Below are 21,462 nucleotides of genomic sequence, written 5' to 3'. Positions count from 1 at the left end.
AAAAAAAAAAAAAAAAAAAAAAAAAAAAAAAAAACTAAAGTGCTGAGGATGTAGCTCACTGCAAAGGTGCTGGGTTCAATCCCTAGCACCACAAAAGCCAAAACAAAAAAACATTTAGTGACACGCAAAAAATCATAAATTCAAATTTCAGTGTCTACAAAATTTTATATAGGAGAGCTCAGATACTACATTTTGCCCTTAACTGCTTTCTCTTTAAATGTAGGACAATTCCTAGAGACCAGAGGACTTCAAAACTAAAATACTTAATATCTGATGCTTCATATAGTGTGCCAACCTCTGGCCCAAAAGATCGTGTTTTTTACTTTTTCTTATTATTCATTTTTGTACATCAAGGGCTGGAAGCATAATGAGGTCAAGAGTATGTATATGTATTACATAATTTTCTTTAAATTTTAATGTTGATACTAGAGATTGAACCTAGGGCCTTGAACACACTAGACAAACACTACTACTAAGCCACATCCCTAGTCCTTTTTGACACAGGGGGTTCGTCTCCCTATGCAGCCCCTAAAGGTCCCAAGTAGCTGGAATTACAGGCCTGGGGCAGCACACTCAGCTCTACTTTTTGAGAACATCAAAAAGCTATTGTTTATTGAGATATTTATGGTAACTGCTTCTTCCTCCTCACAGCCCTGCACTCAGGTGTCAATGTCTATGCAGAATGGAAGTACCACCTCCTCACTTCTCCCTTGGGTAAGGGAGTCCATTGCAGCCCCTCAGGGAAGACCCCAGGGACCAGAAGGCAAATGAGGATACATCTCTCCTGTAGAAGCCTGTTTGCTGATCAGAATACAGACTCCCTAATCCTTCCCACAAAGAATCTGAGGCCCAGAGAGGAAAGTACTAAGGTGTTCTATCCCCACCCTGTCCAATGCACTTGCTGGACTCCATACTGTCACCAGAGGTATTCCTTCTCGCTTAACTGAAGTACACTCACTACAAGCCTTCATTATACTGTTTGGGTTTTGGTGCTGGGATGGAGCTAAGGGCATGATGCACACAAAGCCACATGCTCTCCTGCTGAGTTATACCCATACCTTTTTCTTCCTTCTCCAGATGCCAAGGGAGCCCACCTACACCCCGACAGCCCACCAGTTCCAAGAGACAACTGCTTACAGGCCCATGGGTCACCAAGGAGTTATATCAGAAGCCCAGGGAAGTCACAATTAGATTCTAGGGAAGTCTAGAAATAGAGTTACTATATAGCAAGAGAAAAAGCCAGGGTGAGCATGCCAAGATCCCCCAAGCATTGCTCTTTGTTCTAGCCAATCCAGCCAGGTGAGCCCTCCCACTCCCAACTCAAGGGTCAGGGTGCTCTAGGCAGCAGGCAGGGCCCTCCCTCACCAAGGCCTGGCCAGGGGTGAGCAGCACCATCCCAGTGGAGCTTGGCTGGTGGCAGGGCAGCCCCCCACCACAATGGTTGCCCTGGCATCCAGGGGTGGGGCACAGGCACTAACCAAGGTACAAGGGCAGCCTGGGTATCCAAGGCCAAAGGAGAGTCAGCAGCAAGTGAAACTTCAAAAATCTTTAATTACTAAATGTGCACGTGGTCAGCATTTTAACCCTGCTACAACAAAAACAATCTCCACCACATTCAGCTCAGGGGTGCAGACCCAGTCTCTTAAAAAAAAAAAAGGATTGAGAAAAATATATGTATCTGTGTAGTATTTTATAAAAAAAGCTAAACTCACCAGTGTTGCAAAAAAAATAAAAAATAAAAACAAAAACCAAAAACTCCAAGTGATTTCAGTCCATTAGGACAAAACAAATTTCCCTGGGCAGCCTGTGCCACCTTACCCCACCCCATCCTACCCACGCCCAAAAGCACTAGGAGAACAATACTCATTCCAATTAAAAACAAAACCCTCTCCTTTCAACTTCTACCCCCTACTACTCCAGGAAGCACCCAAAGAACAGAATAAAGACCCAGCTGGCTGCGGTTTGCAGTTTCCGACCTGCTGGTCTGTTAAGGCTCACACCAAGGACAGTTCTCAGGAATACTGGCCTCTGCTACAACTAGGAAACAGTCCTGATTTCAGGGCCAGGTTTCTAGAAGCTCGGAAGACATCCTCAAGGTTTCTCCAGGGAGCATCTGGGGCTCCCTGAAAGAGGGAGCGGGAAGGTTCTAAGCAAAAACACACAATACCTTGTAACCTATGAAGTCTACAGTAGCAGCAGGCACCAAACTAGAGGAGGAGGTATCAAAAAGGTGCTCATCTCCCCTTTTAAACACAGGCTTCAGGAGGTGAAGAGACCAAGGGAGTATTTGACCTCAGCTGTCTTGCGAGAAATGTGCACGTTTCTCACCAAGCCACCTCTGCCTTGGCTGGGGCACAGCTCAAATACGCAGAAGTGGTCAGAGGGTATCTTTGCTACCTACTTCTGGCTGGATAAAGCTGCCATCCCATGATAGCCTGGCTCTTGGCTGCTCTATGGGAGCTTTTTCTCGTTATTAAGCAGGGTGCTTAACAGTACAGAAATTTTCAGTAACTTCGTAGTTGATAAATCTTCAACATCAGGGCCTCAAAAATCACCCCAAGAGGCGGACCACTGCGCCGTGGGGTCACAGCTCACTCCAGTCAATGGGCTTCTTGCCAGACTTCTGCAGCAGCTCATTGGCTTTAGAAAAATGTTGACAGCCAAAGAATCCTCTATACACTGACAACGGGGAAGGATGAGCAGTCTGCAGGACATGGTGCCGCTTCTGGAAGAGGAACAAGAGCAGTGATAGAATGGGGATGCAACTCCCTCTGCCCCATCCAAATGGCTCTACCTTTCAAAGTAAACTTACCCTTAGCATTTGTATTAGACCTTTGTTCATTTGTACGCTCACTTGTAGAGTGATTACTTTTGCTAGGCTCTGGGTTGCACAGGACCAGTCCCAGCCTTCAATCTGGCGGGATCTGTACAATTCCTAAGTACTGGGTGGTATTATACAGTAAACTGCTCAGATTGCATTTTGATTACATTTGCTAAAGGATGCTGATGCGTGTACTCACACATAGGTAAGTGTAGAGCAAGATGAACTGTACATTGTTTACATCTATGTCTAATTCAGCCAAAACTGGTCATGGTGGCACACGCCTATAATCCCAGCACTCAAGAGGCTGAGGCAGGAGGATTGCTGTGAGTTTGAGACCAGCCTGGGCTACATAGTGAGTTCAAGACCAGCCTAGAATACAAAGTGAGACACTATCAGCTAAGCTTCATGTCGTGGTACATACCTATAATGCTGGCTACTTGGGAGGCTGAGGCTGTAAGATCATTAAGTTCAGCAACAGCCTGGGCAACTTAGCTAAACTATTATCTCAAAATTAAATTTAAAAAGGGCAGGCCAGGCATTTAGCTCAGTGGCACTGTGCCTGCCTCGCAAGCAGAAGGTCCTTAGTTCAATCCCTGATACTACCAAAAAAATAAAAAATAAATTTTAAAAAATTAAAAAAAATTTTTTCAAAGGGCTAGAGATTAACTAAGCATCCCTTAGCTTCACTTCCCACATCACAGGAAAAAACAAAATCCACCTAAAGTCTTATATAAGTCTAGTGTTATAGGACTGAAATATTTTTCTAAAGTTTTACCCAGCTGCTCAAAGAATAAGGTCTACTGTTGAAAACTTTTGCTGGGAATTGAACCCAAGGCCTTGTGCATGCTGGGCACATACTCTACTACTGAACTATACCTGCAGCTCAAAACTTATCAAGTGGAGGGGTCCCACTCTCTGGTTCCCCTCTGTCTTAAACAGAAGCTTTCTTTCTGCTGATAAATTTTTCCTATTCTTAAAACAAAAACTGGGCTGGGGATTTGGCTCAGTGGTTCTACTGCCTGCCTCACAAGCACAAGGTCCTGAGTTCAATGCCCGGTAACAAAAAAGGGCAAAAATCTGAGATCTAGGTTGTAGGTCAGTGGTGGAGCACTTGCCTGGCATACAATGAGGCAAGTGCCCTAGGTTCAATCCCCAGCAATGCCAAACATAAAAATCAACTTGCATATATATAATTCCTTTAGGTGAAAGCAATAGTGGAAGACATTTCCATTTTGTATTTTTCTATAGTGTTTGAATTGTCTCACCATAAAAAAATGGAGTATTTTGATATTTTTAAAAGCCAACTGTAATGATCTGAACAGAGATTATGGACCATTTTTCTTTGAATTACTTTCTGTATTTAAATAAAAATTACCTAAAAAACCAGAATAGCTTTTTAGAACAACCCTGCCTCAAAGGAGCTCAGTCTACCAAGAGTGATAATTAAAGAGAGGCATCCGAGCAAGGTCAAGAGCAAAGAACCTAGGTTCAAATCCCAGCTCTGCCACTTGACAGTTAAGTAATCATGACAAAGTTGCCTTTCAGTTTTCACCTGTAAATGAGCAATAACAAGCTGGTCATGGTGATGCATGGCCATAATCCCAGCCCTCTGAGAGGCTGAGGCAAGGGGGTCACAAGTTTGAGCCCACCCTGGGCAACTTAGAGAGACCATCTCAAAATAAAAAAAAAGATAGGATGTAGCACAGCGTGAAGGCCCTGGGTTCAATCCCCAGTACAATAGCACCTTGCTCTTTAAGTTACTACAAGGCATCAGATAAGTGACCACAGGTAAAGCATTATAAGAAGGACACACACTGGCAAGCAGCACAGGCCTTGTCAGTCAGTGACACTGAGCTCTCAAGTAAAAGTCAGTCTAAAAAGAACCCCAGAGTCAGCATCCAGGACACAGGCTGGGTGTCCAAAAATGGCAGGGAAATGGGCACAGAGGGGAAGGGTGCAGGTGGCTCAGTCAGCCTGGAGCTGAGAAGAAAGCCAGGGCTGTAAGGCCTGCTGCAGGCTATTCCAGCTCCACTCAGCAGCCTAAGCCCAGGCCTTCCCAGAAGGAAGTGGAAGCCTCCGGGCACAGTCGGATGAAGGCTAATCTTGGCCAGGGTGGCCAACTGGGATGGATCCAAGATAGCAGAGGGAAGAAAGCTTGCAGATATGAAAGACTGCACTTAGGGAGAGGATGGGGGAGGAGAGGAAGGAGGAACAGAGAGGTACGTAGGTGCCAAGCATGGCATGCTGTCAGAGTCCTGGCTAGACAACCAAACAGATGGTATTTTTTATTGCAGAGGACTACAGAGGGGCAAGTTTAGTAAGGAGAATTTAGTGTGGAAAATGTTGAATTTGATGGGCTTATGGGACACTAGTAAGGAAGTAATATAGACTAGATCTGCTGCTTTAAGAGACTTGCTAGAGATATTTAATGTGGTCTAATGATGGACCTTCTTCAGCAATGGTTCACTTTTAGACTAAATCATGTTCTAAAATGATTACTAAGAATTAAACTGGCCATAAACCTCCCTAAGGTGCAGAGGTTAGAAATGACACACACTTCTTTCCTACTTGGATAACCACGTTAGCAGTTCATTCATGGTCAAATTCATTCAAGATGTTTCTCTCTGCAGTTCTTTCCTTAAGGAAAACCTCTGAAAATATCTTATGCATTCTAAGCTGCTTTTAATCTATTTGCTTGTATATGCATGAAAACTCTAGAAGGATATATCAGAAATTTTTAAAAGCCAGTGCTCACCCGAGCCAGGTGGAGACTGAGCAGAAGGAAGCTAGAATGGGAGAGAGACTTTTCAAATCTCAGTATACTTACAAAAAACAAAAAACAGTACAGGGGATTAAACTCAGACTCACACAAGCTAGGCAAGTGATTTACCACTGAGTTACCTCCTCAGCCCTTCTTTACATTTTCAGACTGGGTCTTCCCAAGTTGCCCAGACTGCCTTTGTGACCCTCTGGCTCAGCTTCCTAAGTACCTGAGATTACACTATTTTAAATCACTGGTTTACTACACTTAGAAACACTGCCCAGAGGTGTGGGGTGGGGTGGCTGCTCCCCAGGTGCTTGGGAACACAGAATCCCAAACTATGGGGCAGGCTCGAATTCTGGCCCCACCATTCACTGCCAAGTTTGGGTATGGGATTTGTGTCTCTGGACCCCAACACAAAATGGGGATAAGGCATTCCCTTCACCCTCTAAGTCCTCTGCCAATTATTAAGATTCAGCACACACCATGATGCCTGCTGACAAAAAGTCAAGTTCAAAGTCACTGCATATTTCTGATGCACCAGAAATAAGCCCTTGATCTCAGTCATGAAAGCATTTATGGAATGATTTCTCCCCACTCACACTTCCCAATTCCGCATCTGTTCAAATTAAACTGTCCCTTCTTAACTCTTCCTTTTCCTGCCATCCCTCAACTCCCTTCTCCGCTACTCCTCCATCCATCCACCTGCACATGGTTTAATGATGGTCCCTCAGAGAAATGCAGGTGTCCGCCCCGAGCAGGAGCAGGGTGCCTGTGAGGAGCCACAGGACAATGATGTCCCCAGGGAGGTGCTATGGAACTCACTGATGGTCAGGACTTGAGGGGAACAGGGAAACAAAGGGGTTCAAGGATGACTCCAGGCTCCAGATCTCAGCACACGTAAGTTACTGAATGGGGAAAAGCAGAAAAGTTGCAACTTGGGAGAGCACACAGGCAGGGTAGAAATTAAAGATCTAGCTTGCCAGGTTGAGTATTCACAATCAGAACTGGGGTTTAGTAATTATTGCTGATAGTAATTTCATGGGGAAGTTGAGTTTCTGATTAAGTGGAATTCCCCATGTTTCCTATATGCTTCCAAATTTCTCAGAGGCAGGACAGTGCCTCATCACACACCAGGGAGTCGTGCGTTAAATGAGGGAATCCAGGAGCCTCTGTCCTCTGTATCCACTGGGAGTTGACACCTGTATTACTAAATGCACTCAACTGCAAACTGGCCAGCTGGTTTCCTCACACACAATGAACTGTTCCCACGATTTATCTGAATTCTGCTTAGTTTTCAAATTCCAACTCTATTTCTAAGAGACTCATTTTCTAACGTGCATTTCCCAGGACTACACACCAGTGGCAGTGGCTAGAATTCTCTAACCTGCTCAAAGGGTTTTAACAAGTCATACCCTGTCAATGGCACTGCCCTTCTTCTGAGCATAAGAGCCCCAGAGCAAGAAGACAAGGCCGTTCAAGTTATGGTTGAGCCAGGACACCACAGCGTCAGTGAACTGCTCCCAGCCTCTCTCCTTATGTGAATTGGCTTGATGGGCCCGAACAGTGAGGACGGCGTTGAGCAGGAGGACACCTATGAACACAGGCCACACAAACAGATGAAAAGAAGGCTCAGAGGCAGCAGCACAAGTTCCTGAAAACAGGGGTTAGACACAGATACATCATGAAGCCATTTGCTCTATTCCGTAGGACCCAGTGCAGCTGAATGAAGTCAGGCCATAAAGTGGTTCACCAAGACTAGTGCCGACCTCTGGGTGAGATGAGAGGGCATTTTATTTGCATCTCTGCCTTTTTGGCATCTTCTAGTTGAAGGCAATAAAAACGGGTTATTTGCCATCATAATTGCTTTTAAAAACATCTATGTGGTATTAACCCGAGAATAACAATATTTATAATAGGAATGACTGTTCCTCTCACAATTAAAACATTAAAAAACTGGCTGCAGGATAAAACATATTTAGCCTTTTAAATATTTAACAAACAGCTGGGGAGTTTGCTCAGTGGTTCTGCTACCTGCCTCACAAGTTCAATCCCCAGTACCAAACAAAACTAAATACTTAACAAACAAACCCAGAGTGGTGGCACACCCCTACGAGTGCTGCTTCTAGCACTCAAGAGGCTGAGGCAGCAGGATTGCTGCAATTTCAAGGACTTTACAGTCAGTTCAACACCAGCCTAAACTACAGAGTGAGATCCTTTCTCAAAAAGAACTCTTCCCGCTCCCATATATATGAGAAACCAAAAAGCTGCTGGCCTCAATCCAAGACATACCTAGCAGGGTGGGCTTACCTTGTTTAGCCCACCCAGATAAATCTCCATGGCCAGGATGAATGAAGCCATCTATGTCTGTTGACAGCTCTTTATAGATGTTTTCCAAACTGCAAGCGAGCCAGAAAGGAAAAAACAGAATCTTAAGCATAATTTTGAAAGTTCAGTAATCTCCAAAGATATATGTGAAAAGGGTAAAGGTTTAAAGTCAGTCCTTGGAAGGAATACTGTAACCTATGATCCTGATTCATGAAATAAACACCTACAGTCCCTCTGATGGGTAAATATGCCAGATCTTTCCTTTCATCTGTACTGGGATTTACAGAACAAAGAAGCACTTGAAGACCTAAAGAAAGTGGTCCAGCAGATATGACCACCTCCTCACTGATGCCTATAGCCTATACCCTTATTATACTTGTATATATTACTATATACGTGGTACTAGGGATTAAACCAGGGCCTTTGCCCTGAGCTACATTCTCAGCACCCCCTCCCACAATTTTTTTTTTTTTTTTTGGTACCAGGAATGGAACTTGGGTCCTTGCGCTTGGGAAGCAGGAGGTCCAACCACTTTAATTTGAGACAAGGTTTCTAAATTACCTGGACTGGACTCAAAATTACAGGCCAGTGCCACCTGGACCAGCTACTTTGTATTACATATCAAAGTCTCTAAAGCAGTGGATCTTAACAGGGGAAGGTGTGGCCTCCAACAGAACTCCCTATAGTGCATAGGACACTGAGATTTCCCACAGGGAAGAATGCTTCAACCCAACAGTGCCACGGTTGAGAAATCCTCCTCCTCTACAAGTTACTTAAGGTCCTCAAAACAGTAGCATCTGTCATTTGCAAAGTACACATCTGAAAGCAACTGAGGCTGGGTCCCGGTCATGTGTACGGCAACTGTACCTGGGAGGGGGTGGAACAGGTCTTTGCACGCTGAAGCAGAGCCCGTGAGCTTGATTGGGTCCGTGATAAGGATCCTGTCCCAAGATGACAACTTTCACCTGCGAACACCAGGTTCCAAAGAATTAGATAATATTGCAGTGCTCAGTCCCAACACACGCCTGATTTTGGCTGATTACACAGAGGGACACACTGTGAGGAGGAGAGCCCTGCTTGGTACTGCCACTTCCCATCCCCATCATCCTTTACTCCACCACCCAGATGTGCTGCCCACCTTTTCTCCGACAAGTGAGACAACTTGGGATCAACTTCACATTTACCTTCTTCACTTCAAATTACAAAGAAAAAAATACACCTTGTAATAAGTTCAACACCCAGAAACTCAGTGAGTAGCCATGTCCGAGTCAGCCATATTCTATTTTGTGTGTGTGTGTGCAGGACTGGGGATTGAACCCAGAGCTTCCAGAATGCTAGGCAAGCATCTGTGTGTTTTCTGCATATTTTGCACGTCTTCTGCTGAACAGTGGAGGCTTCATGTCAAGAGAGCACCAGTCCCTACTCATGGGCAGTCCACCACGTATTTCCAGCACTGTCCACTAAGGGAAAACCCTGCAGTAAGCCCAAGTACAGATGTCCTTATGTACTGATGCTTCATGTCTGTAGAAGATTCATGACAGGGGGAGTGGCCTGTCAAGGGAAAAGCAGATTTTAAACCTTCATACAATTCAGATTCCCTAGAGATGGAACAGGTGAAACCAGAACAAAGAGATCAGTCCAAGGTCTAGAGGAGTGAGTGGCGAGAAGCAACAACGAGGTTCCCATCTCCCAGGTGTTGAAACACAGCCCTCAAGATAAGTTGTGTGCCTGGACCTCACCCTCCTGCTTCTGTCCCTGCTGCTCTCTCTGAACCTTCCTCCTCAGCAGACACCCTCTGCAACCTTCCAGTCCATCTGCAGACCAAGGCTGCTATAACCAGTAAGTTCTTGGATCTGACTTTGCTGTTCACTGGGTCACCAGCATATCTTCCGAAGTGAAGCAGCCCAGCCTGGCAGGAAAGCTTGCCAGCTCCAAGGCTCCAGACCTGGCTAAGGGATGATCTTAGAAGAACCACCGAACCTGACCCCGAATGCTCATCTGCAAAGCAGGCTGAGGGCTCATCAGCCTCAGAGGCACAAAGTTCTTATACTATAATAAAGATTGTGGAATTTTCTAAGTATTAGACATGGCTGTCTTACCAAGATGGTTTGTTCACCTATTTTACCTCTTTGACTGAACAAGATATTCACTAAATCCTAACTTCCTGTCCCAGCATACAAAGTGAGAGAGGAGAAAGAATAAAACCTAAACCCCTCCTAGTGTTGGCACAAGCTAAAGGTATCGTAAAATCTCAGAGGAAAACCCAATCACAATGGAGTCAGCAACAGATTTCAAGGAAGTGCCAGATAATGGACCCAGTTGTTTTTCTAAAGACAGAAATACTGCATGGCACTGCACTGTCAGACTCCAGAGCAGGAGACAGAAAAGACTGGGCAGTAGGATGCGTCCCTATTTAAGGAGAGTCTAACATGGTGTTTTCAAAGCCCTTAGTTCCTTGCAAGCTTCTGAACAGGAAACTGAAGTGATCAGACCTGCCAAGTGGCAACTAAACACAGGATGAAATAACAAAGGCAGCCCAGAGGTCAAGAGCTTGAAAGTGTCTACTACACCAGCCAGAGTGGGCAAGTTACGGTGGGGATCAACTAAAAATAACACACAAAGACTTAACTGATTCATGACCTGGTTTCTTCATAACCACTGCAATGGTATCTAATACTGGCATAGATTTTCAATACTAAATAAAATACAAATGATAGCATACATAAAAAGTTGATTTCAAAGTAGTAGTTCACAGAGCCTGGGAAGGGTGCAGAAGAGAGAAGACATAGCAAAGACCAGTGCTGGTGAATCTATGGCACATGCATTTCGTTTTTAAGACAAAAGATGTTAATGTAGATTTGTTTTCTTTTAAACTAAATCCTCAGTATTCAGATTTAATTGCACAATTGGTACTTTGCAATAAATAATTGTGTTTTGAGATGCAGTTTGGCAGTTGGTCTCTAAAAGGTTTGTTATCACTGTCATAGACCCATATATCTATCAATTAATTATTTTTGCAAAATAGCTAGTAGAATTTTGAGGGCACTCAACAGAAAATGTCTGAAGCCAATTACCTTGATCTTATCATTACACACTGCATACACATATCGAAATCCCACTGTAACCCATAAACATCTACAACTATTGTCAGTTAAAAATGAAAATACAGATGGGCGTGGAAGCATGTACCTAAAAGCCCAGCATTCTGAGAGGCCGAGGTAGGAGAATTCCAAGTTTGAGCCCAGCAGGAGGAACTTAAGTGACTTAGCAAGATCCTGACTCAAAATAAAAATTAAGTAAGGGCTGAGGATATTGCTCAGTGTGAAGGCCCTAAATTCAATCCAGTACTGCCATAAATAAAATTTTAAAAGTATTGTCAAGCATGGTGGCACACATCCGCAATGCCAGCTATCCTGGAGGCAGATGCAGGAGGATCACAAGTTTGATGCAAGCCTGAGCAACATAGCTAGAGACTCTAACTCAAAATTAAAAGAATTAAATAAATAATAAAAAGAACTGGGGATGTAGCTCAGCCTTCTCTCGGCAGTGTTGGGATGGAACACAGGGCCTCCTCAGACATGCTAGGCAAGCGCTCTACCACTGAGTCACACCCTCAGCCCACCCTTTGTACTTCTAAGATGTAACTATTTTGTTCTTGTCTCTTTTGTCCATGACATTTTCTAGGCATCTCTGAACATATAGATCTTCTCTCCCAGTTCCATTATCCATGAATAATAAGATTTTAAAAACTGATCAATAATCACTGAAATAAACTTGCAGTGATATATAAAATAGTAAAGGGATGGTGTTGCTTAGCGGTAGAATGCTTGCCCTGTACACACAGAGGCCTGAGTTACACCTCAGCACCACAAAAGGAAAAAAAAAAGGAATGAAGTTTTCTAAAAAACAAGAGCATACACAGTCAAAACAAGAGCATATACATATTTTTCTTTTCTGCTGCACAAATAGCACACAACAAAGATTAAAAAGTAAATTTTTTTTAAAAAAAGAGTAAACACAGGCTGAAATCTCAAAACTTCAGTATTATTTACTATTGAATTATGGACTGTGGTTTAACTCCAGTGTCCCTATGGAAACCGTTTGATTTCCTCCCATAATAAAATTCAACAATTGTACTTACATCTCGTATGTCACACATTTGGGTCCATGTGAAGACTTGGTGTGGGGGCGGATAAACAGTATAATGTTTTCTTTCTTCCGCAACAAATCCCATTAGCTAATTTAAAAGATAAACTAGATTTAAAAATCAGATTTTCATTGGAAACCATAATTGAGTAAGAAACCCCACTCAACCTGTTTGAAACCCCATCTAGCTCCTTGCCATGTTTTAAACCCAAATTCCAAAAACAAATACAAACAGTACTTGCTCCCCATTTAACTTGCTCGAACACTTCAATTCCTTCCCGCTTTCTCTTGGCTGGGACAAAGCTGATTCGCTTTCCTTTCCCAATAATGTCAACCATCCTCCCCTTATAAAGGGCAGCAAGGTTTCATTTAGTCTGGTCGGTAGCTTTACAAGGCCAACCATTCCTGGAGAGCAAACTAAGTGGCTTCAAAGAAGCCATGCCATATAATACCACCTTACAGTCTTAAACAACTTTAACCAATTTAAACATGCGGATTTAAAACACTATGGCCCGCTTTACTAGCTAGAAATGGGCATTTGAGGGAAAACACGACTCTAATGAAAGCAAAATATTCCACAAACGTAGATTTGGTCTTCTACACTAAGGAAAGGCCAGGTGCCTCCGCGTTTGCCCCATAAGATACACCTCCGTATCTACCTTTATAAAATACGGTTTCCCGAACTCTCCGCTGAGGTGCTTCTTCCAGCTGTCCCCAAAGCCCACCGGTACGTTTCGGGCTGCGAGTCTGAGCAGCGCTGCGGCCTTGTTTTTCTGGATGCGGTCCAGCTGCTCCGGGCTCAGCGGCGAGGAGGGCGGCGTGCCAGGCTCGTCCTGTCCCGCCCGGGCCTTCTTGGCTGGGCTGGCCTGCAAGGGGTCCCCGCAGAGGCGGGTTAAGAACCGCAGCGACTCTTCTCCTGGAGCCCGCAACTTCCCAGCCAAACCCTGCGGCCTAAGACAAAAGATGCCCATCGGCGGAGCGGAGGCGAGCCAGTCGGGCCCAGTCTGAAGATCTGAAGTTCAAGAGGAGCTGAGAGGCAGCCCCGTGGCATCCCCTGCAAAACTCTGGTGACCGGGGACACCGCACCCAAGAGCCCCGCCCCCACGGGACCCGCCACAGGCTTCCCCACGCGGCCTTTTCGCGGCAAAAATCCTCTCCAGGAATCCGCCCCCGCCCTCTTCTAATTGGACAGAAGCCTGAGCAGGGCGGGCCAGCTGCACGTCAATTGGCCCCGCGATCCCAGGGACTCGTCCCCATTGGCTAGCGCTTCAGCATGGCGGCCGATGAGGGATGGCGGCGGCTATTTTGAACACGTGGAAATTGTTTTGAACATGGAGTCCCAATTTACCGAGTCATTGGCTCGCTCTCGCACCCCCTGAACCAGGCAGGACCCTTGCCTTCCTCTCTCTTATCCCCGCTCCCCAAAGCGGTCCCTGCCGCGCCTCACCGCCACATCGCCGTTCTCCTCAGCCAAGGCTGCCACGCCGGCCCCTGGGTCGGCCGGCTCGGGACTGCTGGCACGTCGTTTCCTAGCGGGGCTCGGGGAGAAGAAGGAGTAAAGGGTCTTCTGGCCGATCATCCCGGAGCCGAGGAGGGACCAGTGAGCCTGGCACAAGCCGCGGCGGTCTGAAATTGGCGCCAAGCGTCCCGCGCATGCTCCGAGTGGGGGGCTTAGTGGAGGGCGGCGGAGGGCCCAGTGCGCATGTGCAGGAGGAGGGGTCGCGCATGGCCCCAGGGGCAAGGTTGGGTGTGGATCCTGCTCCTGCATTCATTGAGTTTGTACTACCACCTCTACTTTAAGACATGTTCCTCCGCCTTTCCGAGGGGGGAAAAAAGTGCCTGAACTATTCGAGGTGCGGTGGAAAGTAGGAGACTTCTATTGTTAACTGAGCTTTTTGGGGGGGAATATGGGGGATCGAACTCTGGACCTTGTGCTTGCCAGGCAGGCATCAGCTCCACTAACTGAGCTAGATCCCCAGCCCCCTAATTGAGCTTTTATACACATCTCAGCAACTTTTCACAACCTGTCCTACCGAGGGCAAACAGATTTACAGCAAGTATTTTGCCAAATCTATAAATCTTGGGGGAGACATTAAGATCATGGAGATTAACTCCAAACTGTTCATTCCTGGATGGCACTACTGTAACCTTCCTGCTGTAGTACTCACATCCAGGATTCCTTTCTTTTCTCCTCTTCTCCCCCTCCTCCCCAAATATTACTGATGTTCCAATCAGCAATATCTTCTTTTGATTATTTCTCCAAAACAAATCCCAACTTCATTGGCAGTGTTTTCATCTTCTAGCTGCAAGCCCAGTTGGTCTTGTTGCCGGCCACTTTGCTCGCCACTGATCAAATCAAAGGAGGCCATACATTTTGGTAAAAGGATTTATCCAGTGAAAGCTCTCAAGGAGATGGAGGGGCCTGTTTGCCTAAAGTCACCATCTGCCCCTGTTCAAGTGGACAAGGGCCTTTTATTGTAAGGAACAGAGCAGAGGAGGAGCCGGAGAGCTGATGCAGGTCACACTTGTTTAATTACTTCCGCCATCTTCAGCTCCCGTCCTGTTTCTTGTGGAAAAGGCTTCCTTGTATCAGCACAGGGCTGAGGACAGGAGAGGGTGTTGGTTTTGTGCTCAACAGGGGGAAGTTTGGAGAAGTTGCTTATCTCTAAAGAAAAAACAAAAAACAACAACAACAGAACTTTCAGGGTTCTATTTTGCAGGGCTGGGATTTAGCTGTGTTCCATTTTACAGAGCTTCAGTTTTTGAAGTTTGTGATATTAAAAAATAAAAGTCAGGAAAAATGTAAATTTCATCACCACACCCTCTGGATTAAAACTCTCCCCTTCCAAAGGTGCTTAGAATAATGCCCCACCTTCATACCCAGCTCTCCCGGTGGTTTCCCTTTCTGATTGCAACCCTACTACCCAGTCTGTTTCCAAGATCTTGGGCTGGACACACCAGCTTGGCCCTTCATAAACTGTACAGCTTTCCTTCCGCTCCGAAAGCTCCATCTCTAGCTCAGGACCCTTCCCTGTCCGGCCTTCTCCTCCCGCCCCACCTTCCAGCCTACACTGTACTACAACTTCTACACTGAAATGGAAAAACAAAAGCCAGAGCAGAGACTGACAGCCTCAAAGCTTGGCCAAGACTGATGGTCTCAAGGCTGACAGTCTATGGTTTGCTCCTCCTGCTAAACCCACGAAGGTCTCTGCGCTGGCAAGATAAACTGCTAAAACACAGCTGCTTACCTCCCTACAACTTAAAGATAAACTGTAAAAACAACATTTACCTCCACCTCCCTACCCTTGACTGACTAAATTCTGCTTCTGTAAAATTCTGCTTGCTCCCCATAAGAACAGATGGAGGAATGGGGCTCAAGTTCAGGAAGGTGATTTCCTCTGGGCCCACTAACTAGAACATAAACCTGCCTTTGCCTTCAGTTTTCGGAGTGCTGCTCTCTTCCTTGGTCTGCCTGCCCTCCGAGTGCCATTTCAATACTACACAGAATTATCTCATTTATCCCTATTTCTTTTTCCGTCGTTTCCAACATGTAGCCTGGATGGACAGGCTCTTGAGCCTTGCTGCCAGAGCCCCACAAGGAGTTTAAATGTAAGAAGGGGGAGAGAGCTCAGGATTGAACAGCATTTGTATAAAATTAAACATGTAAAGTCGGGCGTGGTAGTGCACACCTATAATCTCTGCCTTCTAGGAGGCTGAGGCAGGAAGATTGTGAGTTTGAGCCCAGCCTCAGGGACAACAGTGAGGCCAGGTTTCAAAATAAAAAAGGGAGGGGAGGAGTCTGAGGGTGTAGCTCAGGGAGAAGGCCCTGGATTCAGTCTCTTCAGTACCGGAAGAAAAAAACGAAGAAGAAAAACCCATGGAGGAAGTAAGGGGATGAGCTGCAGAACAAGCTACTGGAACAGGCGAAAGCAGAACAGCGCAATGCCCGCGATGTATTGGGCGGCCGACAGGTGGCGCGAGCAGGCCCAGGGCGGCTGCTTTTGCCGGTCCGCAGGCGCTTCCGCTCTCGACCCGGAAATGCTCCCGCGCTGCGCGACCTGCGGGCGGGTGAGTGTTTTTCCCACCAGCCGGGGCGGGGCTTGTCTGAGAGTCCAGAGGGAAACCTCACCGACCCCAACCCCGCCCGCGTTACGGCTCTTATTTCTATCACCGTGAGGTTGTGGGGCTTGGCGCTTAGATTCTGAGTCACAGCCCTTTGACTCGCTGTGGTCACCTATTTTAATACTGACGTGGGGCGGCCGCTTAGCAATTCCGCCTCCTTAGCGTTGCCGGAAGTAGAGACCTTGCTTGTCTGGGTTTCTTTGGGCAAGCCCTGTACCCCCGCCCCCGGGTATCAGTGACCCCCATCTGTAAAATGAAGGTCTGGATTTTAGTTTTCAAAGTTGGCTGTGGCCTGTCAATTCCTAGGAAGGATTTCTTTAAAACAGCCCGCTTGGGTGTGGAGTGTGGGCGTGTAGGTTTTTGCGTGCTACCCAGCGGGCTCCTCTTGTGTTTTGGTGCTGGGGCTTCAAGCGTGCTAAGTAAACTTGTCTCCCAGCCCCAGCCGGCTGATCCTAATGCACAGCCAGGTAGCTGTGGGAGACCCTGGACCTGCTCCTGATGGCCCGTCCAAGCGTTAATGCCCTCTATACTTCCTTTCCAGGGCATGGTTTTAAATTTCGATGAATAGACTTTTCATCCAGGACAAAACCTGGGCCCGCTTTTTCCTCTGCTTCCCCACCGACCTCCACTCACTGAGGAGAGGAAGGATGGAACGATTCCTGGTGAAGCGAGCTCAAGGAGACCTTGTGGGAAAAGGGGAGCAGCAGAAGCAAACCGAAGAAGAGCCAGCTACCTTGAGCAAAGACCCAGGCGGCCCAAGGAAGAGACCCAGGAGAGAGATCCAGGAGAGGGCCAGCCCTGAGGCAGGCGCCAGCTGGCGGCACATCTGGGCTGAGGGCTTGGACTGCGATTACACAGTCCTGTTTGGCAAAGCTGAGGCAGACGAGATTTTCCAAGAGTTGGAGAAGAAAGTAGAATATTTTACAGGTAAGCAGAGGACTCGGTGTGTGTGTTGAAAGCTTGTTTAATAAAACTAGTGATCTTATGTTTGGAGAAATCTGAACTCAGCCTTGTTGATGGATTCAACAAGTAGTCTCTGGGTACCTCTGAGCTTGGGATACAGAGTTGAAAAAAGCAGGATTGACTGACCACTGGGAGCTAACAGGTGATTACATTGACTCTCTCCCTGGCTACTTGCTGATAAGACTCAACTGGGAAAGTTAAAAAAATACTAACTTTCTGCTTCTGTGGGACACCAATTGAATCAGAATAGCTGAGGGTGCAGCCTGGGCATCAGAGTTTTAAAAAACTTCCAGGGGCTGGGGATGTAGCTCAGTGTAGACCACTTGCCTAGCATTACAAGGCCCTGGGTTCAATTCCTGCACCAAGGTGGTGGTGAGGCTTCGAGCTGACTCTAATGTGCAGCTTGGGTCGGGAATCACTGGTCCAGTGGGAGAGATGGTGAATAACCAGGTAATTCCTCTGCCTTGGTGCTGAGTGGAGAACTTGTTGCAGGCAGAACTGTGAAGGAGTCCCATGCAGTATCATTTCTAAGGAGTTGGCTGGTGGTACTGATGCTGCTGGACTGGGAACCAGAGGTTGAGAACCATTGCTTTACCCTGTGATGAGCACAACAGTGGCCTGCCCGGCCTGAGCTGAATGAGTCCCATCTGTCCCGCAGCCACAGGCCCCCAGGCCCCATGGCTGACAAAACCATCCACTGGTGCAAACTTACCTTCATTGTGCTCAAAGCTCAGTCTCTTTATTCTGCTTCTTTGTAAGGCAGTAAAGCAAGTGTTGAAGAAAAAGTGACTTCTGGCCATGTTTCTCTAAGTGTAAGACAAGAATTAATGTTTTGTTTGGTTTGGTTTGGTTTTTTTTGAACTGGGGTTTGAACCCAGGAGCTCTTCACCGAGCTACATCCCTAGTCCTTTTAATTTTTTGAGATAGCTCACTAGGTTGCCCCAGGCTGGCCTTGAACTCATGATCTTTCTGCCTCACCCTCCCAAGTGTTGGCATTACAGGCATGGATGTGCCACCAGGTCCAGCTAAGAACCATGTAATGGTTCCTACATGAAAACTTACGATTTTTTTCCCAGCACTGGGGATTAACCCAGGGTCTCTACACTGAGCTACATTCTTAGCCCTTTTTTTATTTTTTGAGACAGTGTCTCCTTAAGTCACTGAGTTGCCCAAACTGGGCTCAAATTTGTGATCCTCCTGTCTCAGTTTCCCAGAGTGATAGGATTATAAGCATGCTCAACCATGGCTGTCTGCCACAATGAATTTTTGAGGTCATCTCCAGCAGGGCATAACACAACAAAATGAAGAACAGGGAAATGTTATTCCTCTTTCCCTTTGCCCCCGGAATACTCGAGGGGTGTGTTGGGCACTTGTTCTCCCTGCATCTTTGGATGGTCCACAGGAACAGAACTGCTGTTTCATCTGCACAGGTGCGCTGGCCAGGGTCCTGGTGTTTGGGAAGTGGCACAACGTGCCGAGGAAGCAGGCGACCTATGGCGATGCTGGGCTGACCTACACATTTTCAGGCCTTACACTGTCTCCAAAGCCCTGGATCCCAGTGCTAGAGCGTGTGCGGGACCGCGTCTCTGGGGTGACAGGAGAGACCTTCAACTTTGTGCTTGTCAACAGGTGACACCTCCCCTATTTGGTGGACCAAATTTTATACATCTTCTGTCTGTTTGAAGCAGGTTTGGGATTCTGCCATACTGTGTTCATTTGTACAAATCTTCCATAGTGCACCAGGGACAGGGTAGTGTCAGTGTGAGCTCGGTGTATTTGTGGCTCTCGTGTGCAGTAGGAGGTGAGGGAGGACTAACTCATGAACAGGCAGTTGGGCTAGGTTATTTCAGATGGTGTTAAAGAGGGTTAGAGGAGAGTGCTGGGACAGTGCTGTGTGAGCTGGCAACTAAATGGAAAGCTCGGGTACAGAAAGGGCCCACAAGTACAGAAGGGGCCTGGCGTGTCTGTAGAGCAGGGATGCCTCGGCTACAGCTGTGTTCTAGTCACTTTCTCATCACTGGGACACAGTACCCAGCGTCCACAACTCAAAGGAGGAGAGGCTTATCTTGGCTCACAGTGACAGTCCATAGTCTGTGGGCTCCAAGGCAGAAGTGGCAGGGCAGAGGGGCCTGCAGGAGGACAGCTGCTCATGGAATGGCGGCCAAGAAGCAGTGAGAAGAGGAGCAGAGAGAGAGAGATGTACACCCTTCCAGGTCAAACCCCACCTCGTAACAACGAGCCAGGTGTATTGGCGCCATGATCCAGTCACCTTCCACACACGAGGTTTTCAGGGGAACGTTCCAGATCTAAACAATAACATTCCTCCCCTGAACCCTCACATGACTCACGTCCATCTCTATGTAAAATGCATCTACTCCATTTGTAAGAGTCACCGAAGTCTAAACTGTTCTAGCGCTGCTGAAAAATGCAAGTCCAAAGTCTCCTCTGAGACTCACACTCTTCACTGTGAGCCCCTATAAAAATCAGAAAGTTAAACAGTGCCGATATACAGCGGCACATGGCGAACATTTCTATCCCAAAGGGGAACAGAGGATAGAAAAGAACAGAACCAAAGCATGACAGAAACCCAGCAGGACAAACTTTAAATCCTGTTCGTTCATGTTCAGCAGTCAGGGCAAGTTGTGGCCAGATGTGAACTCTGAAAGCCTTGGACAGCCCCATGCCTTGTAACAGTCCTGGTCACAGCCCTCATGGCCTCTCTCTTAGGGTGCCTTTGCTTCCTACCAGCAGACATTCCATGTTCTCGGCATCTCCAGCTTTCTGGAGTCTTCTCTGCACTTTCTGCTTCATTCTCACAGCTTCATACACTGCCCTCTCAGAGGAACACTACATGGCTTCTCAGGCTTTTTTTGAAATCTGGGTAGAAGCCTCCATGACCCCATAACTCTTGCATTATGCATGCCTATAAAACCAGCATCACCTGGATGATGCCAAGGTCTGCTGCCAGCTTCAGCAGCAGCCAGTCCCCCTTGGAGCATGGCTGTAGAGGTTTCCAAGTACCTGGATGCCTGAGCACTGTGAACCAAATCCTGCGGAACCAATTCCCTAGGAGGCTGTTATTTCAGCTGACATTCACAACTTAAGAGAGGAGACGTTTGTTTTGGATTATGGTTCTAGTCCATGATCAGTTGGCTCAAAGGCAGAAATAGCAGGACAGAGGGACCTGTCGAGGAAAGCTGTTCACATCAAGGTAATCAGGAAGCAGAGAGAGAAGTGAGAGAGACCTTTCTGGGTCATGTCGCCAGTGACCCACCTCCATTAGACCCTACCTCCTAACAGCAAGTCAGCTCACCCTCATGATCTGATTCTTCCATACATGTGAGGCTTTGGGAGGACATTCCAGATCTAAACCATCACAGGCTGGAAGGCAGTGAATGAGGGAGATGGGTCGGATGCACTCAGAGGTGGGCAGGGAGGGGCCAAACTGGACGAGGAAAGGGGGTTTTAGTGTAGGAAGGAGTTATTTTATGTGCTAGAGCTTTATGTATACGTACCAGGAGATGAAATTGTGGCTGCTTTAAGTGTGTTAAGTTTTTGAGCTGGAGGACAAATAGGACTAGATTACCAAGTAAGGATGCTTCAGCCTGGCCTTATCTGGAGACTAAGGTGAGGACCTCAAGGTCCTGCAGAAACAAGGCAGGGAGGCCAGCACACAGAGCACCATTTCACACTGTAAGAAAATGAGGAGTCTGCAGTGTTGGTGAGTCACAGGAGGGGGTTGTTCTAAACTGTGCTTGTTCTCTCTGCAGGTATAAAGATGGCTGTGACCATATTGGGGAGCACCGAGACGATGAACGAGAACTGGCCCCAGGAAGCCCCATTGCCTCTGTCTCCTTTGGGGCCTGTAGGGACTTCCTTTTCCGGCATAAGGATTCCCGGGGAAAGAACCCCTGCCAGAGGGTGGAGGTCGTCAGGCTGCAGCTGGCCCACGGAAGCTTGCTGATGATGAACCCCCCCACCAACACTCAATGGTATCACAGTCTTCCTGTCCGCAAGAAGGTCCTGGCTCCGAGGGTCAATCTGACATTTCGTAAAATTTTGCCTACTAAGAAATAAAATTTTTTAAAAATGTTAACAATTTGTACTTTTATTTTCTATTTTTTCTTTTCTTTTTTCCTCAATCCTGAGGAATGAACACAGGGAAATTCTACCACAGAACTCTATCCCCAGCCCTTTTTCGAGACAGGGTCTTGCTATATAGCCCAAGTGGGACTGTTAAGGCTTGTATCCAGATGTGCCCCAAAGCCTCATGCACTCATAGGTAGGGCTTTTTGGAGCTGGTTGAATCTGGAGTGTA

At 46.8% G+C, this 21,462-nt stretch overlaps 2 protein-coding genes across 6 annotated transcripts in view; one reads left to right on the top strand and one right to left on the bottom strand.

Moving 5' to 3' along the window:
• Ung (uracil DNA glycosylase) overlaps positions 1-13,728 on the bottom strand; it is a 14,525-nt gene extending 797 nt beyond the window's left edge. The window contains exons 1-7 of one of the 2 annotated variants that reach the window (XR_004516763.1): positions 13,507-13,728; positions 12,719-12,925; positions 12,055-12,150; positions 8,781-8,878; positions 7,896-7,984; positions 7,001-7,179; positions 1,366-2,725 (exon numbers count right to left, since the gene is read on the bottom strand). Coding sequence is in view for 1 of the 2 variants with exons in the window: in XM_010604017.2 (XP_010602319.1) it covers positions 2,585-2,725; positions 7,001-7,179; positions 7,896-7,984; positions 8,781-8,878; positions 12,055-12,150; positions 12,719-12,925; positions 13,507-13,638 (942 nt within the window). In the remaining variant the exon portion in view is untranslated. Of the gene's footprint in view, positions 1-125; positions 2,726-7,000; positions 7,180-7,895; positions 7,985-8,780; positions 8,879-12,054; positions 12,151-12,718; positions 12,926-13,506 lie in introns of those variants that run through there. The other variant, XM_010604017.2, reaches the window with a different exon arrangement.
• Positions 13,729-16,055: 2,327 nt separating this feature from the next.
• Alkbh2 (alkB homolog 2, alpha-ketoglutarate dependent dioxygenase) lies at positions 16,056-21,240 on the top strand. 4 transcript variants are annotated; one of them, XM_010604013.2, is made up of 4 exons: positions 16,056-16,127; positions 16,723-17,108; positions 18,575-18,773; positions 20,915-21,240. In XM_010604013.2, the coding sequence occupies exons 2-4, from the start codon at positions 16,742-16,744 to the stop codon at positions 21,219-21,221; spliced, it is 873 nt and encodes a 290-aa protein (XP_010602315.1). In that variant the 5' UTR covers positions 16,056-16,127; positions 16,723-16,741; the 3' UTR covers positions 21,222-21,240. The 4 variants fall into 4 exon arrangements, with proteins under 4 accessions (XP_010602315.1, XP_010602318.1, XP_010602316.1 ...); XM_010604014.3 differs by lacking the exon at positions 16,056-16,127 and adding an exon at positions 16,138-16,440; XM_010604015.3 differs by lacking the exon at positions 16,056-16,127 and adding an exon at positions 16,143-16,236.
• Positions 21,241-21,462: the final 222 nt, after the last annotated feature.

The sequence above is a fragment of the Fukomys damarensis genome, unplaced genomic scaffold (genome assembly GCF_012274545.1).
Source record: "Fukomys damarensis isolate Sample0158 unplaced genomic scaffold, DMR_v1.0_HiC HiC_scaffold_12, whole genome shotgun sequence".
NCBI lineage: Eukaryota > Metazoa > Chordata > Mammalia > Rodentia > Bathyergidae > Fukomys > Fukomys damarensis.
The sequence above is the reverse complement of the archived record's forward strand: the minus strand, read 5'-3'. Positions and strand labels throughout refer to the sequence as shown.